This window comes from Loxodonta africana, chromosome 19 (assembly GCF_030014295.1).
Source record: "Loxodonta africana isolate mLoxAfr1 chromosome 19, mLoxAfr1.hap2, whole genome shotgun sequence".
In the NCBI taxonomy this organism is placed as follows: Eukaryota; Metazoa; Chordata; class Mammalia; order Proboscidea; family Elephantidae; genus Loxodonta; species Loxodonta africana.
In genome coordinates, this window is record NC_087360.1 from 9,108,269 (window position 1) to 9,123,129 (window position 14,861).

General features: G+C 40.6%; 1 protein-coding gene and 1 pseudogene across 13 annotated transcripts in view; both read left to right on the top strand.

Moving 5' to 3' along the window:
• The first annotated feature begins 1,789 nt into the window (after nt 1–1,789).
• The window catches only part of TCTN1 (tectonic family member 1), a 33,425-nt gene continuing 20,353 nt past the window's right edge, over nt 1,790–14,861 (top strand). For 3 of the 13 annotated variants that reach the window (XM_023539298.2, XM_064272193.1, XM_023539300.2), the window contains exons 1-2: nt 1,790–3,237; nt 6,624–6,744. In XM_023539298.2, coding sequence (XP_023395066.1) covers nt 2,628–3,237; nt 6,624–6,744 — 731 coding nt within the window. In that variant the 5' untranslated portion in view covers nt 1,790–2,627. The remainder of the gene's footprint in view (nt 3,238–6,623; nt 6,745–14,861) is intronic. The other 10 variants (XR_010318579.1, XR_010318576.1, XR_010318577.1 and 7 more) reach the window with 4 other exon arrangements.
• On the top strand, nt 8,651–14,855 carry LOC100656059 (general transcription factor II-I-like; annotated as a pseudogene).

Here is a 14,861-nt window from a genome sequence, read left to right on the forward strand (position 1 = left end):
CGGTTTAAAAACATGAAAGGTATGCGTCAGGGTAGTCTTCTTTCACCATACTTATTCAATCTGTATGCTGAGCAATTAATCTGAGAATCTGGACTATATGAAGAAGACTCATTAACAACCTGCAATATGCAGGTGACACAACCTTGCCTGCAGAAAGCGAAGAGGACTTGAAGCACTTACTGATGAAGATCAAAGACCACAGCCTTCAGTATGAATTATACCTCAACATAAAGAAAACAAAAAATCATCATAACTGGACCAATAAGCAACATCATAATAAATGGAGAAAAGACTGAAGTTGTCAAGGATTTCATTTTACTTGGATCCACAATCAGTGCTCATGGAAGAAGCAGTCAAGAAATCAAACGAAGTATTGCATTGGGCAAATCTGCTGCAAAAGACCTCTTTAAAGTGTTAAAAAGCAAAGATGTCACCTTGAGAACTAAGGTGCACCTGACTCAAGCCATGATATTTTCAATCACCTCATATGCAAGCAAAAGCTGGATAATGAATAACGAAGACCAAAGAAGAATTGGTGCCTCTGAATTACAGTGTTGGTGAAGAGTACTGAATGTACTATGGAATGCAGAAGAATGAACAAATCCATCCTGGACAAAGTACAGTCAGAATGCTCCTTAGAAGCAAGGATGGCAAGACTTTGTCTCATGTACTTTGGACATGGTATCAGGAGGGACCAGTTCCTGGAGAAGGACATGGTGCTTGGTAGAGGGTCAGTGAAAGAGAGGAAGACCCTCAACGAGCTGGACTGACACAGTGGCTACAACAATTGGCTCAAGCATAGCAATGACTGTGAGGACGACGCAGGACCAGGCAGTGTTTGCTTCTCTTGTACATAGTGTAGCTATGAGTTGGAACCGACTCGACAGCATCTAACAACAACAATCTTTATGGGAGCAGATCACCAGAGCTTCCTCCTGTGGAGCCGCTGGCTGGGTTTGAACCATCAATCTTTCAGTTAGCAGCTGAGTACTTAACCGTAGCACCCTGGCCACCAGGGTTTCTATTATACTTATTAGCAGGAAAAAAATGATATCTAATTTTAAACAGATTAGAAGCCATGACTGTAGCAATAATAATAATAACAACAACCACCAGCTCACCTCAGATGACACCAAAGAATATGAGGAGTGGTTAACACTGCCTTGTGCCTTGCAAAAAAAGCCTTAACCCCCCCCCACCCCCCACCCCCAGGTACTCCTGTGTCTTAGCTTTTTCAGGCTCCTCATATGCAACGTTTTCCAAGCACAAAATTCCAAAGCTGAAATGTCTTTAGTCCTTCTAAGGCTGGCACAGACTCTAAGGAATTGAGAATGCCAATAACCCTAGAGAAACAGATGGACATTTTATATCACAAACATTTATGAATAACCCAGACACTGCAGTGTTGGAAAAATAGGGAACAGATGTTAACTTCTCTTTGTGTCCTTCCATCCAAATGAGGTAACCTGCTAAGGCCAGGGCGGAAGGAAGGGAGAAAGGATCCTCTGGGATGAAAGATGAAAAAAGCCTGGCTCAAGAGGGTATCACCTGACAGAAACAGGTCACTTGTGAAATGAAAGATCCAGTTTTCCTAAGATTTGCAAAGTGTATCTGAGTTGATGTAACCCTTATTTCGACTTGGTAAGATGTCATAAAACGACTTTTTGGTTATCTACTGACTGAGATTGGACAAGAAGGTATGATGAGATTATTTCCCAAATTGTGTCCTAGTTGGAATCATAGGATGTTAGACTTGAAGAGGAACTCACAGGTCATATAATCATGAAAATAAAAAAAAAAAAAGAAGTTAAAGCCAAAGAGCACTTCATCAAAGTCTAATGCAACAGCCTAAAATTTCAAAACAGAAAACAGGACAAAGTGATTCACAGATGTTAAGCAATAAAAAAGAGAGTGAAATCCTGGAAATAAGGAGAAGGTTTAAAAAAGAAAAAGTCCTCGATTTAGCAATTATGAGATGGAGGTTTGGAAAAAAAAAATTTTTTTTTTTTGAGGGAAAGTTTCATCAGTTATTAAAAGTGGTTCAGAATTTCAGTCAGATGCTAAAGCAATGCTATGAAGAAAAAGCTGGAACTGTGTACCACACACGAGTGATCCAGCTGTATTTTCATACGCTTTCTCTGGAATGCCACAGGAAGGTGCTAAAGATGTTGCTTTGATGATTTAGTTTTGCTATATATATATTTTTTTTATTTAATAAACTAGGTATATGTGCTGTTTTGGCATCTTTCTGAATTGGTAAATAAATGTTTCTTGAATAAATACCATGATACGTTTAAGTATTTCGACATCTGCTTCTTAAATGTGAGATTATTTGTCCACGGTATAACTAACCTCCGTGGGTTCGGGTCCCCTCTGTAAATAAACCAGTTTAGGATGAAGGGACTTCCCTCTAAGTCTTGTGGTCTCTTTATCACTTTGTAGGATTACAGTTGATTTGCTTTGTGTTTTAAGACTGAAAATCATTCTATTTAATTTTTGTCAGTTAAAAAAGTCATTAAGTGTTCATTTGTCCCCCTTACCACAGAGCGGTGGACAGAAGTTACTTGGAGACCTCTCGGGATGCGTCTACAACAAAAAAGGGAAAGCCTGGGTCGAGCGGGTTCTGGATGGAGAGAATTCAGGGACGGTGGTGCTACGCCCATACTTCTTCAAAGGACTCGTATTTCGTAGCATCAGGACAAAAAAAAAAAAGAAAGCGGTTGCCAAAGTTCCGTCCCCTCACCGGTGGCGTCAGGGCACTTGTGAAAAATCCTGATTCCAGGGCCCTGCGCGACGCCAACCCAATCAAGGTCTCCTGGTTGGAACCCGGAAATCTGCATAGAAGAGCCGCAGTCGAGCTGGAGAACGACAGCTGGGATTTCCCCGCCCCTCGTTTCCGCCATGTCGCGCGGCTTCGCGCCCTCCTTCCCGTGATGCCCCGCGTTCGGCCACCGCGGTTGCCAGGCAACGCGCTGTGCACCGCAAGGACCGCGCGGGGGTTCTGCAGGGCGATGGGGCCGCGGGGCTTCCAGCCACTCCTGCTCCTGCTCCTGCTCCTGGGCTGCTGGAGCCCGGTGAGGGCCCAGACGGGGACCACCCCGGCGGTGACAACGGAGGGCCTCAGCTCCACCGAGGCAGCCCTGGCGACTCTCGGAGCCTCCACGCCGTCTGGGTCCCCTGCCACTCCCAGGGCGCGGGGCCCCTCTTCCGGTCCCCGGCCCACCCCGGTCACGGACGGTGGGTACCAAGTGCCAACTCCTGGGCTCCACAGTGATTCAGCCAGGAGAGGGTAATGATAATGATGATAGCTAAAGTTTACTGCACACTCAGTGTGTGCCAGACATTGCCGAGTGTTTCACAGGCGTTATGTAATTTCTGCCAACAACCCTGAGACGTAGATGATAGGGTCCCCGTTATACAAATGAGGAAACCGAGGCTCGGAGAGCGTAATGGTGCAAAATCAAATATTTTAAAGCACTAGCAGAGGTCTTGGGCAATATTAATGTTAAAGGTAATAAATACTGAATAAAGCGTTGCAGCCTTCCAGCGGCAGATGAAATTTAATCAGAAGTTTCTAGACAGTTGTGGAAATTAAATGGATGGAATGCGTTCGGAGTTTTTAGTTGTATTAGAGAGACTCCAAAGGTCTAGTTTTCTAAATGTCAAGGCCCTCGTCTATCGACTTGAATTCTGAAAACTCTGGATTCCTCTTTAGTTAAGTTTGCCATGGGAAGATATGGGGTGAGGGATTTTGCCCACTTTTTAGGATTAATATGTAGAGCTGATTAACATTTCTCAGAAAGTGTCCCTGGAATCGGACAGTTACATGTTTAGTGAGTATTTTATAATCTGATTTGCCATGGATGACTTAGGGGGTGTCTATGACCCCCTGAGACTGAGTGCAAAATCTTGTGAATACGCATTTTTCTGGGATGAGGGTCCCTAGCAATCAGTAGATCTTCAAAGGAGTTTAGACCTCTAAGTAGATAAATAGCTGGATAGGTTATCTGACTGTGAAGGTTGAAAGAGGTGTGCAGTAGGTTTTATCCCCACTTAAGAAAACAATACTTTTTCTTAAATTGAGTAAGTCTCAGTACTAACTAGAAAAGTCATTATTGGCTGGCATTCTGAACTCTAGGACTTAACTTTAATAACTGAACTGTTATTTCTCCAAGGGGCCTCCCTTATAAATCATGAGTGGTTTGTCTGAAAAAGTATGGTGAAGTATAGTTGTTTAATAGATATGAACAGAATTCTGTTTTATATTTAAACTGTTGATTAGTGAATTAGTAAGGAAGTGAAATCAGTGATAAATTGTGACAGAATACAGCAAAGTATTCAACACCCAAAATTCTCCAAGGTTTTTGGAGCTGGCTTGTCTTTTATCTACGTTAGTCCTCCACCTGTTAATGTGCTTTCTCTCCCAAATGAAGCTATTCTTGAGCCGTCATTATTAGGGCTTGGGTTCAGGGCTCTTTTTGCCATTATAGGGGATTAATTTATACCGATCGTCATCTTTTTAAAGAATACTTTAGGCCTGTGACAGTAATGATAAATGACAGTCATGTATTAACAGCTTGCTATGCGGTGGAGCCCTGGCAGCACAGTGGTTAAGTGCTATGGTTGCTAACCAAAAGGTCAGCAGTTCAAATCCACCAGCCACTCCTTGGAAACCCTATGGGGCAGCTCTACTCTGTCCTATAGGGTGGCTATGAGTTGACATCAACTCGACAACAATGGGTTTGGTTTTTGGTTTTGCTATGTGGTAAGCACTGTGGTAAGCATTTCAGCTGTGATATATCTCACTTCACCCTCATAACAACCCTATGACGTTATCACTATTTTTCAGATAGGCGAAGTACTTGCTTAATTTAAGGCCACATGGCTGGTAAGTGGTGGAGCAGAAAGCTGGCTCCAGTAGAGAACTGGACAGCCATTTGCAAAACTGGTTGCAGCCAGTGTTGGTGGAAGAGAAGAGTGGTAACTGTTCATCTTGAATCTGAGCTCTGCTCATTAGTACCCTACTCTACGATGCAGGCGTGTAGACATTAAGAGGTGTGGAAGAGCTACTTAGACCCTTCGAGTGCTCAACAGATACTTGTTGGCTGATTAAGTACACTCGCATCCTGGATAGAGACCCTTTTTTCCTAAGTGGAGTTATTAAACACTATTGCTTTGTCCTTAGTAGTCTTATAACTACTCCCAAGGGTTTTAAGTTTTAGAAAACAAGTCAAGATTGTAATTCAAAACATGCAAGGCAGGGAACCTAAACTTTCTCGTTTATATTAGCTTGCATAAGTTGCATTACCATTTTACTAAGCACATAGAGGAGTCCTTGGCTACAGAGAAACATAAACTTAAGAGGGAAAACTTTTGTGTCTCAGACTAAGAAAGATTGTACTTCTTGATAAAATCTTGCCCTTCCCCTCACTCACACTTCTTTCCTGGACATGTTACTGTGCCTTTCTGGGGGAACACTTTTTGAAAGCTTATTTTTATTGCGATATAATTAAAGCATACAAACAAGAGTGTTTGTATGGATCCCCTACCAGCATTATAAAATCTTAATATTATGCCATATTTGCTTGAGATCCTTTTATGAAAAAAGAAAATGTTACAAATAAGATTGAGGCCCCCATCTTATTCCCTCCCTCACAACTGTAATCACTACCATGAATTCAGGGTATCATTCGCATGCTCTGCTATTTCTTTGAAAAGGTTTTTTTTTTCCTGTTCGTTCTGACAGACTAAATAGGGAATTGAAAATGCAGATAATCATCGTTATTAATAATTAAACATTGTTAAGTGGGATTCCTACGCACACACACATACACACACACCCGCCTTGCCTTGTCTAAATTACTAAGGATATGTCTAGGACCCCAGGTACTAAATCCTGAATGCATTTGATTCATGGCCAGTAACCTGTGAACGTGGGTTCAGTTACAAGGCTGCCGGTTATGTATGGGGAGAGGGACAAGATTGAAAACCCTGTTTCCTAGGTGGGCCCAGTCCTCTGAATCGGATACTCCAGAGGAGGGGCTTGGAAAGCTGCTATTTCAAGCATGTGGCTCTTAAACGGTCAGGCAAGTGACCTAGCGTACTGGTTCTTAAACCGATTTTAATCGTAAGCACTACCTTGGAAGTTTTTAAAAAAATACAGATGTCTGGGTTTCATATTCAGTTTACCAAATCAGAGTCTGTTGGTAGAACACAAACAAACAGAATTTCCAAGTGAGTCAGAGGATTAGTCTCTTTGGGGAACCTCTGATTGAGGGGTGCTCAAACTGACTCATTTTCATTTCACAAGTTTCCCCCAAAGTACAGTAAATTAAAAATCCGTTCCTGTAGAGTCCATTCCGACTCATAGTGACCCTATAGGACCCAGTAGAACTGCCCCCTCAGGTTCCCAAGGAGCAGCTGGTGGATTTGGACTGCCAACCTTTTGATTAGCAGCCGAGCTCTTCACCGCTGCACCACCAGGGCTCCAAAATGTAGTAGAGAAGATAAAAGGATCTTTTGTGTGAAATCCACCTATGGTACATTGTGGTGGCAGGGGACAGTCACTACCTGCTGATTGTGACGCTGTGTCTCCTCCGCCCCCCCCACTCTCCTTTCTGTAGTTGCTGCTCTGTGTGTCTGTGACTTGGCCCCGGCACAGTGTGACGTCAACTGCTGTTGTGATCCTGATTGCAGCTCTGTGGATTTCAGCGTCTTTTCTGCTTGCTCAGTTGCAGTTGTCACGTAAGTTTATGCCATGTGCAGTTTTGATAAAATTTGCCCAAGATAGTGTTTGGGGACAGAGGCAGAAAAACTCAATCCTCAGTACTTTCCAAACCAGTGTGTAAAGGAGCATCTATTCCTTAACTGGATTCAGCCAGATGATAGTGCAGACAATAGAGAAGAGAGAGTATGTTTTTTTCTGAGGTATGTAATGAAATCTGTGCTCAGAGATTGAGTTGCATTTCAGTTTGATTTATAAACAGATTGTGTTTTTGTATCGGTGATCAAGTCTTGTGTATAGCCAAGGGTGAAAAGTACACTTTAACTTTACAGTTTTTGTTGTGGACGTACTACTTGGAACAGAAATTATATAGGTAGTCAGGAAAGCTTTGTTTATACTTCTCTAATATGTAAACTCACCGGGAATTCTCACAGTTCACACTGTATAGGAGAACAATCGAATGCGACATCCCCTGTTGACTACAATGTAAAGAAATAATCTCTTCTGAATGATCTGTTTCTCATAATTCAGATTTCAAAGTTTTTTGAAAGAATAGCAGTACCGAGAAGAGGCTTATTTATTCAGGAATGGGACAAACTTATTGTTCAGAGATAGTTAATTTAAATTTAGGCTTCAGTAAGTTTTAGTAATTGATACTTGAGAGGATGATTCCTTTCTGGAAGTTATATAATATGTTTTTCCCATGAAAAACTATCCCACTGACCAATAGGAAATTGAATCTACTTCTTATATAGTAAAAATGCTTGGAGAATGGGGTGTTACAATCAGATTAATTTTCTGGTTGCCTGGATTATAAAATCATTGTGCTTTCCTGCCTTAGAAAGTACAGGAGCCTGGGAGTGAGGTTTCTGCTCAGACTTGGGCTCATTATTTAGAATATTTTTTATTAGTACTATAATTTTAAATGTAGAATGTTTAGATTCAGCCAACTTTTTCTATAAAAAGCCAGATAATAAATATTTTAAGCTTTGCAGGCCATACTGTCTCTGTTGCAGCTACTGAACTCTGCCATTGCAAAAGCAGCCGGGGACAATATGTAAATGAACAGGGTGGCTATGTTTGAATAAAAGTTTGATTATAAAAACAGGGTTTGTGGACCCCTGGTTTAGAAGTGGAAACCCTGGTGACAAGTGGTTAGGTGCTATGGCTGCTAACCAAAAGGTCGACAGTTTGAATCCACCAGCTTTGTTCCTTGGAAACTCTATAGGCCAGTTCATAGGGTCACCATGAGTTGGAATCAACTCGATGGCAATGAGTTTGGTTTAGGTTTGGGTTTTGGTTTAGAAGTTAAGGTTGAATTCTTAGTGTCTTCAGGAAGTACGTGAGAGTTTTGTTGAGTTAGTTTTGCTGAATGAAGTACAGAAATAAGAATGAAGAATGAAGGATAGAAATAAACAATCCAAAACTAATAATTCTCATTAATTGCATGTTTTGGTTATTTAGGTCTCAACTTATAAAAGGTTTGTTAACATTTGTTAAATTGTTAACAAGTAATTGTATCATCTAATAAATTTTTAATTTATTTGCAAGATTTTTGGGTTGATGTCTGTTTCCCCCATTAGGTGTAAGCTTCATAGAGCAAGGAGAATATTACTTTTATTTACCATCAGTATGTAGCACAGCTCCTGCCACAGAGTTGCCCTCATTAAAAATTAGTTGAGCTTTCCCTTTGTCTCCTGTGCTGATTGAGGCCCTGCTGGGGTGGCCATGTGGCAGTGACAGGAGCTCGGCCTAGAAAGAGACACACACGGGTCCCTTGCCCTGTCACCTTGCCTGGCTCACCAGCTCAGCTCAGCTCAGCTCAAGGCCGCTGTGCAGCAGCTGCAGTTTGTGTGCATCCCACACTTGCTTCCCTTGGGCACCCCTGGCCCTGGCACTGCCTGGAGGCGATTTCACTCAAGGTTCATGGCCTAAGTAGCAATGTCTGCTCTGCCTGTGAGGAAGAGGAGTCCTCGAAGAGCAAGATGGTGGTGAGGTTCCTCATATAAGCTCATGAGTCATTGTGTGAAGAACTAGCCAGCTTCAAGGTAGAAGGGGCATGCAGTGCAGTGTATGAGACAGACATATTTGTTGTTGGAAGAGAGATAGGACATGCTTTCGTCAGTACCAGGAAGGACTTTCAGAAAGACTTTGTAAAATACCGTGTTGGAAAAAAATCTGCAGAGATGAATAAAATGAAATCTACAACCCAGGTGAACTGGATGAGTCTATATGCTGTAGAAATTGAAACACTCAGAAAACCAGTTGAGGACTATTTCTGTTTTTGCTATGGAAAAGCTTTAGGCAAATTAACAGTGGTACCTGTTCCATAAGAGAAGGTGCTAAGAGACCAGTAGGCTGCAGTAGTGCAGGGGCTCTTTGAAGAAGTTGCCTTTCAACACCCTGAAATGGATTTTGGAGAACAAAGCAGGGATTTCGTTGATCATTAAGAGACCTTTCCTAGAGCCAAGTAAGTATCTAGGCAGTCATGTGATGATAACAGATGCTGATAGGTCATGTGATGATAACAGATGCTGATAGGTCAATACTATCTCCAGGTATAAGTTGTGGTCCAGTCAAAGTGAAAACTGAACTCACAGAAGATTCTGGCATTTCCCTGGAAATGGCAGCTGTGATAGTAAAGGAAGAATCAGAAGATCCTAATTACTACGAATTTAAAATTCAGGGAGGCCATCATCCTTCAGAGGGCAGTGAAGGAACAGAAATGGAAGTACCAGCAGAATATTCTACTCAATACGCTCCTTCAGAAACAAGTGAGGGCCCCGAATTTGAGGTGACTACTGAAGATGATGATTATTCTCCACCTCCCAAAAGACCAACCAAAGAGCAATGAGCCACCACAGCTGCCAGTTACTGAACCTGCCAGTGCTGGAAAATGAAAAGTGCAGGAGTTCAACTCTGAGAAGTGGAATGCTTGAATTACTGATTTATGTTAAAAAGTTGAAGAGTTGTTTGAAAGAAAATATGCTCAAGCTATAAAAGCCAAAGGTTCTGTGATGTCCACATAGCCGCTTTTCCAGTCACATGTTGAAGATCTTTATGAAGAAGGTTTTCCTGAAGGAATTCCATTTAGAAGACCATCTGCTTATGGAATCCCTTGCCTTGAGAGGATATTACTTGCAAAGGAAAGGATTCATTTTGTGAAGAAATGTAAACTTTTGAATTCCACGTGTTGAAGATCTACAGCTTGATAAACCAGCCGCAGGAGTAAAGGAAGAGTGGTATGCTCAAAAAAAAAAAAAAAAATTTTTTTTTTTTTTTTTTTTGAATCACTAAATTAAGAAAGATGGTAGATCAGCTTTTCTGCAAAAAAAATTGCTGTACCTTACCAGAAATTTGAGGTACATCCTACTGATCTCTATGTGGAAGGACTACCAGAACACATTCCTTTTAGAAGTCCTTCGTGGTATGGAATCCCAAAGCTGGAAAAAACCATTTAAGTGGCAATCAGACTATATTTGTTATTAAAAGACCAGAACTTCTGACTCACAGTACAACTGAAGTTACTCAGCCAAGAATGAATACCGTAGCCAAAGAAGAATGGAATGTCAGAATTACCAAGCTATAAAAGCAAGTGGAGATTTTCAAATTTGAAATTTTGCTCAAGCTCTTGAACTCACAGAGGCAGTAAAAGTGCCGTATCCTGTGTTTGAATGAAATCCTGAGTTCCTTTATGTAAAAGACTTGCCAGAAGGAATTGGAATTCCATGATTTGAAAGAATTGTCCATGGGAGTAATAAAATCAAGTTTGTTGCTTAAAAAAATGAACTAGTTATTTCCTACTTGCCTCCTGGAAGAGCTAGTAAAATAAATATTAAAGTATTGCAGACCCCGAAAAGACCACGAAGCCCTGGGAGTAATTCAGAGGTTCCTGAAATTGAGGTCACTGTGGAAGGCCCTAATAAGAACAATCTTCAAACCTAAGCTGTTCAAACCCCTACCCAGGCAAATGGTTCTAATGTTCCTGACTTAAGCTGAGTTCTCTAGAGAAGCAAAACCAGTGAGGTATACTAGGAAAAAAAAAAAAAAAATAGAGAAAGAGAGACAGAGAGATTTATCTCAAGGAAATGGCTCACACAGTTGTAGAGGCTGGCAGATCCCAAGTCCGTGGGTCAGGCATCAGGCTGGAGGCTTCTCCTGACTCATGGAACTGCAAAGGCTGACAAACCCAAGAGGAGCAGATCAGATGGCAGGCCATGGACTGCTGCGGAGGCTGATGAAACCCAAGACCAGCAGGCAATACAGCAGGCAGCTGGCTCAAGTCCCAAGAACTGGAGCTCAGAAGACGACAAGCCAGATGCAGGATCCAGAGCAAGCGAGTGAGCTTTTCTAGAATGCCCACATATATATTGGATGCAGGCGATACCCCCAAGGAATTTCCCCTTACAACTGATTGACTGATCACATCAGATCACATCGTGGGGGATGACTACATCATTACATAACAGCCAAATTACATTATTACATGACTGCCAAACACGGAGAATCATGGTCCAACCAAGCTGACACGCAGACTTAACCATCACAGTTCCCTTCAAGCCTCAAGGGAGTTTTGTTTGAGGCCTGGAATGCCAAAATCACGGACATAAAACAAAGTTGAAAACCTTTTCAGTGAAAAATGCGGTGAAGCTCTTGGCCTTCAACAAGCTGTGAAAGTGCCGTTTGCATTATTTGAATCTTTCCCTGAAGACTTTTATGTGGAAGGCTTACCTGAGGGTGTGCCATTCCGAAGGCCATCTACTTTTGGCATTCCAGGGCTGGAGAAGATACTTAAAAACAAAGCCAAGATTAAGTTCATCATTAAAAAGAAATGTTTGAGACTGCAATTAAGGAGAGTACTGCCTCCTCTAATACCCCCAAGAAAAATAAATTCATCACCCAGTGTTAATACTACTGTATCAGGTGTTGAAGATCTTAACATCATTCAGATGACAATTCCAGATGATGAAAATGAAAGACTGTCAAAAGTTGGAAAAGCTAGACAGCTAAAAGAACAAGTGAGTGACCTTTTCAGTAGAAAATCTGGCGAAGCAATAGGTACGGGTTTCCCTGTGAACGTTTCCTACAAGAAAATTAGAATCGACCCTGGCTGCTTGGTGGTTGATGGCATGTCCCAAGGTGGGGGTCGGGGAGGGGTCATTCCAAGCCCCCAGTTTCCTGGAAATCACCTCCATGAGAAGGCTCTTAGATTCTGCACAGTTTATCAAATTCAGTCATTAGACCATTTCCAGGACTTTTAATTAATAACCAGTTGGTTGATCAGAGTGAGTCAGAAGGCCCAGTGATACAAGAAACAGCTGAGTCAGGCTAGTTGGAGGTTCCCATAACAGAAGAAATAAAGGACACTGATGGAAGCTCTCAGATCGAGCAAGAACCAGAGCTGACATGGTAGACCTCTTCCCTCCTAGGCTTAAAGTGTTAGGGGTTGAGAAGAGCTTTTTGGACCTGTTACTGCCTCGAGCTGTGTGATGCACTTTTATAACAAAAATACCTTCTATAGAAATCTTTTTTTTTCACCTTTTAGATAGAAATGCTACTTTTTCAGCAGTTCTGTGAATTGAATTAATGAACAGGTGACTGTAGATTTGGAATGGCTGGTTTACCTTGGAATGTATCATAAGGATTTTACAGCAGTGCTGGAAAAACAACAGGGAACATGACAGGGATGGGTATCATCAGATTTTTTGCGTATCGGCAGAGCCTTCAGTGACGGTGTTTATTTTCCACTCGAGTGAAGAGCTCTCCTACTGGAACATCTCAGCTTCTGCAGTGAAGAAAACACCTGTGATAGTTCAGTTCTTTCATTTTTTCTATTTGAAAAAACACCTAAATGATCCTTGTTCATGGCTCTCCTTAATGACTGAGCGAACAATTAGTCTCCGTATATTTGACTAAACCCTTTTCCTAAGCTATCTCTCATGGTTCATATGTTTTTTTTAACATAATATAAAAAAAACTCTGGATCATCTAACAATAACTCAGCACATATAGATGAATTACAGAGAACCTCTTCCACTTTTACATTTTGTTCTAAAAAAGTGCAAGGTATATGAGAAGTTTAAAGATGGCGGCATGAGTATTTGGGCAAGCCAGATGACGCAGAAGCCTCATTAGCATGTGACCAGCTTAGTGCGGCATGGAGTTCTTTGGAACACTGTTCCAGCTGGGACCAGGCTCAAGGGTTTTCATTATTTTATATTTCTACTTGTAACTCTGAGGTTCCAGTGTGGGGAGTAAGGGGTCAATAAGCTAATTATGCATCCTTTGATACCTGTGCCATTTGCAGGAGAAGCTTCCATGTGTTGAGATTTCACAAACAATGAGAGTTGTAAAATACTAGCTATATGAAAAGCTAGAGTCTGTGATGGCACAGAGTTTTCATTAGCTTTATCACAGTATTCACCGTGGAGAATTATGTTTCATGGTAGCAGAAATAGGCATTTTTATATGCTGCTTATGTTTTACCTCAAATTAAATCGTTGGTATAGAGCAATAAATAAAATCCATTCATGCATGAATTAGTTGGATGCATGAATGAATTTCCCTCCTCTAAACCAATAAGAAGATAAACATTCTAATAAAAAAAAGGTTATAATATGAATAAGCAACTGACTGCAGAAGAAATACCAGTGATCAATAACCATATGGAAGAATGTTTAACCTCACTAGTAAAAAAGAACACTGAAATTAAAATGAGATAACAGTTTTTTTCTATCTTCCATTGGAAGAGTAAAAACTAAGTCCCAATCTTGGCAAGAGTACATGGAAATAAGCTGTCTCTCTCCCTCTCTTTTGAACTGAGCGACATTCAGATAATATAAAATTAACCATTTTAAAGTGATCGATTCAGCAATGTTTAGTGTATTCACAGTGTTCTGCAGTCTCACCTCTTTTCTAGTTCCCAAACATTTTCATCACAGAAAAGGAAAATACGCACTCTTAATGACAGTATTGGTGAGGATGTGTGTTGTACCTTTCTGGAGGGCAATCTGGCGATATGTCTCAGAAGCCTTAAATAACATACCTATCTTTTGACTCAACAATTCCACTTCAGGGAATATATCCTAAAGAGATAATTGGAGATATTCATGAAGATGGATGTAGAAGGATGGCATCATAGCATTATATATAATAGGGGGAAAATTAGAAACAACCTAAACCAGTAGTACAGAGTTGGTTAGACAAATTTGGGTCTGTTAATAACCTGATATATGATGATACCATTTAGTATAATATTACAGAAGAATATTTGATGCCATGGGAAATACCTGAAAATTTTTAGTAAGTGAGAAAAGGTTTTGTTTAAAGCAATAGGTAGAATATGATCCCATTTTTGTTGTATCTCTATATTCATACCATATCTATATACTTCAGAAAAAAATTTCAAATACAGATAGCAAAATGTGAGCATTGATTTTATAGGTGGTATTTTTCAAGTTTTGTAAGCATGTATAACTTTATACTTAGGAACCAAATCAATAAAAACTCTACTTTAAAACTTCTTACTCCAGTTTTTTTTTTGTTTTTTTTTTTTTGAGTCAGCTACCCCCGTTCTATTTTTCTGTGTCTTCCATAGTTAAATCTGGTTGATCAGTGTGACAGTGTGACTGGGGTTTGTCAAGTCTGGGCTTAGTTGCCTGTAGTGTAACTTCTAAGCCCTGAAACTGCCAGGTGACTTCACATTTTCTTCTCACAATTCTTTGAAAACAGCCTTATTCTAAAGACAAGAAATTTTGGATCCATTCCTGATAGTGTGGTTATAAACAATCTGAAGTTCCACAAAATTTGATATAACTGATTCTATCAGAGTTTATTTGGTTCGTTCACATGAAAGTTATGCCCTGACCTATATTCCGTACTTCACAATATTTCCTTCAGATTATTCTACTTGCCTTAATTTTTTTCTATAAGCAGAAAAAGTTTCAAATGCCAGATATTTTAACACCGAATAAACTAAACAAAAATGGATTCAGTTCTAACATCACGCCTTCATAAATATCCTCCACGTAGCTGTTAACATAGTACAGTACAAGCATCTGACAGTTCTAAAATAATCCTGCTAACCTTGTGTGCATAAGCCTTAAAACGTTGTCGTATTATTATTTTTTATCTTTAG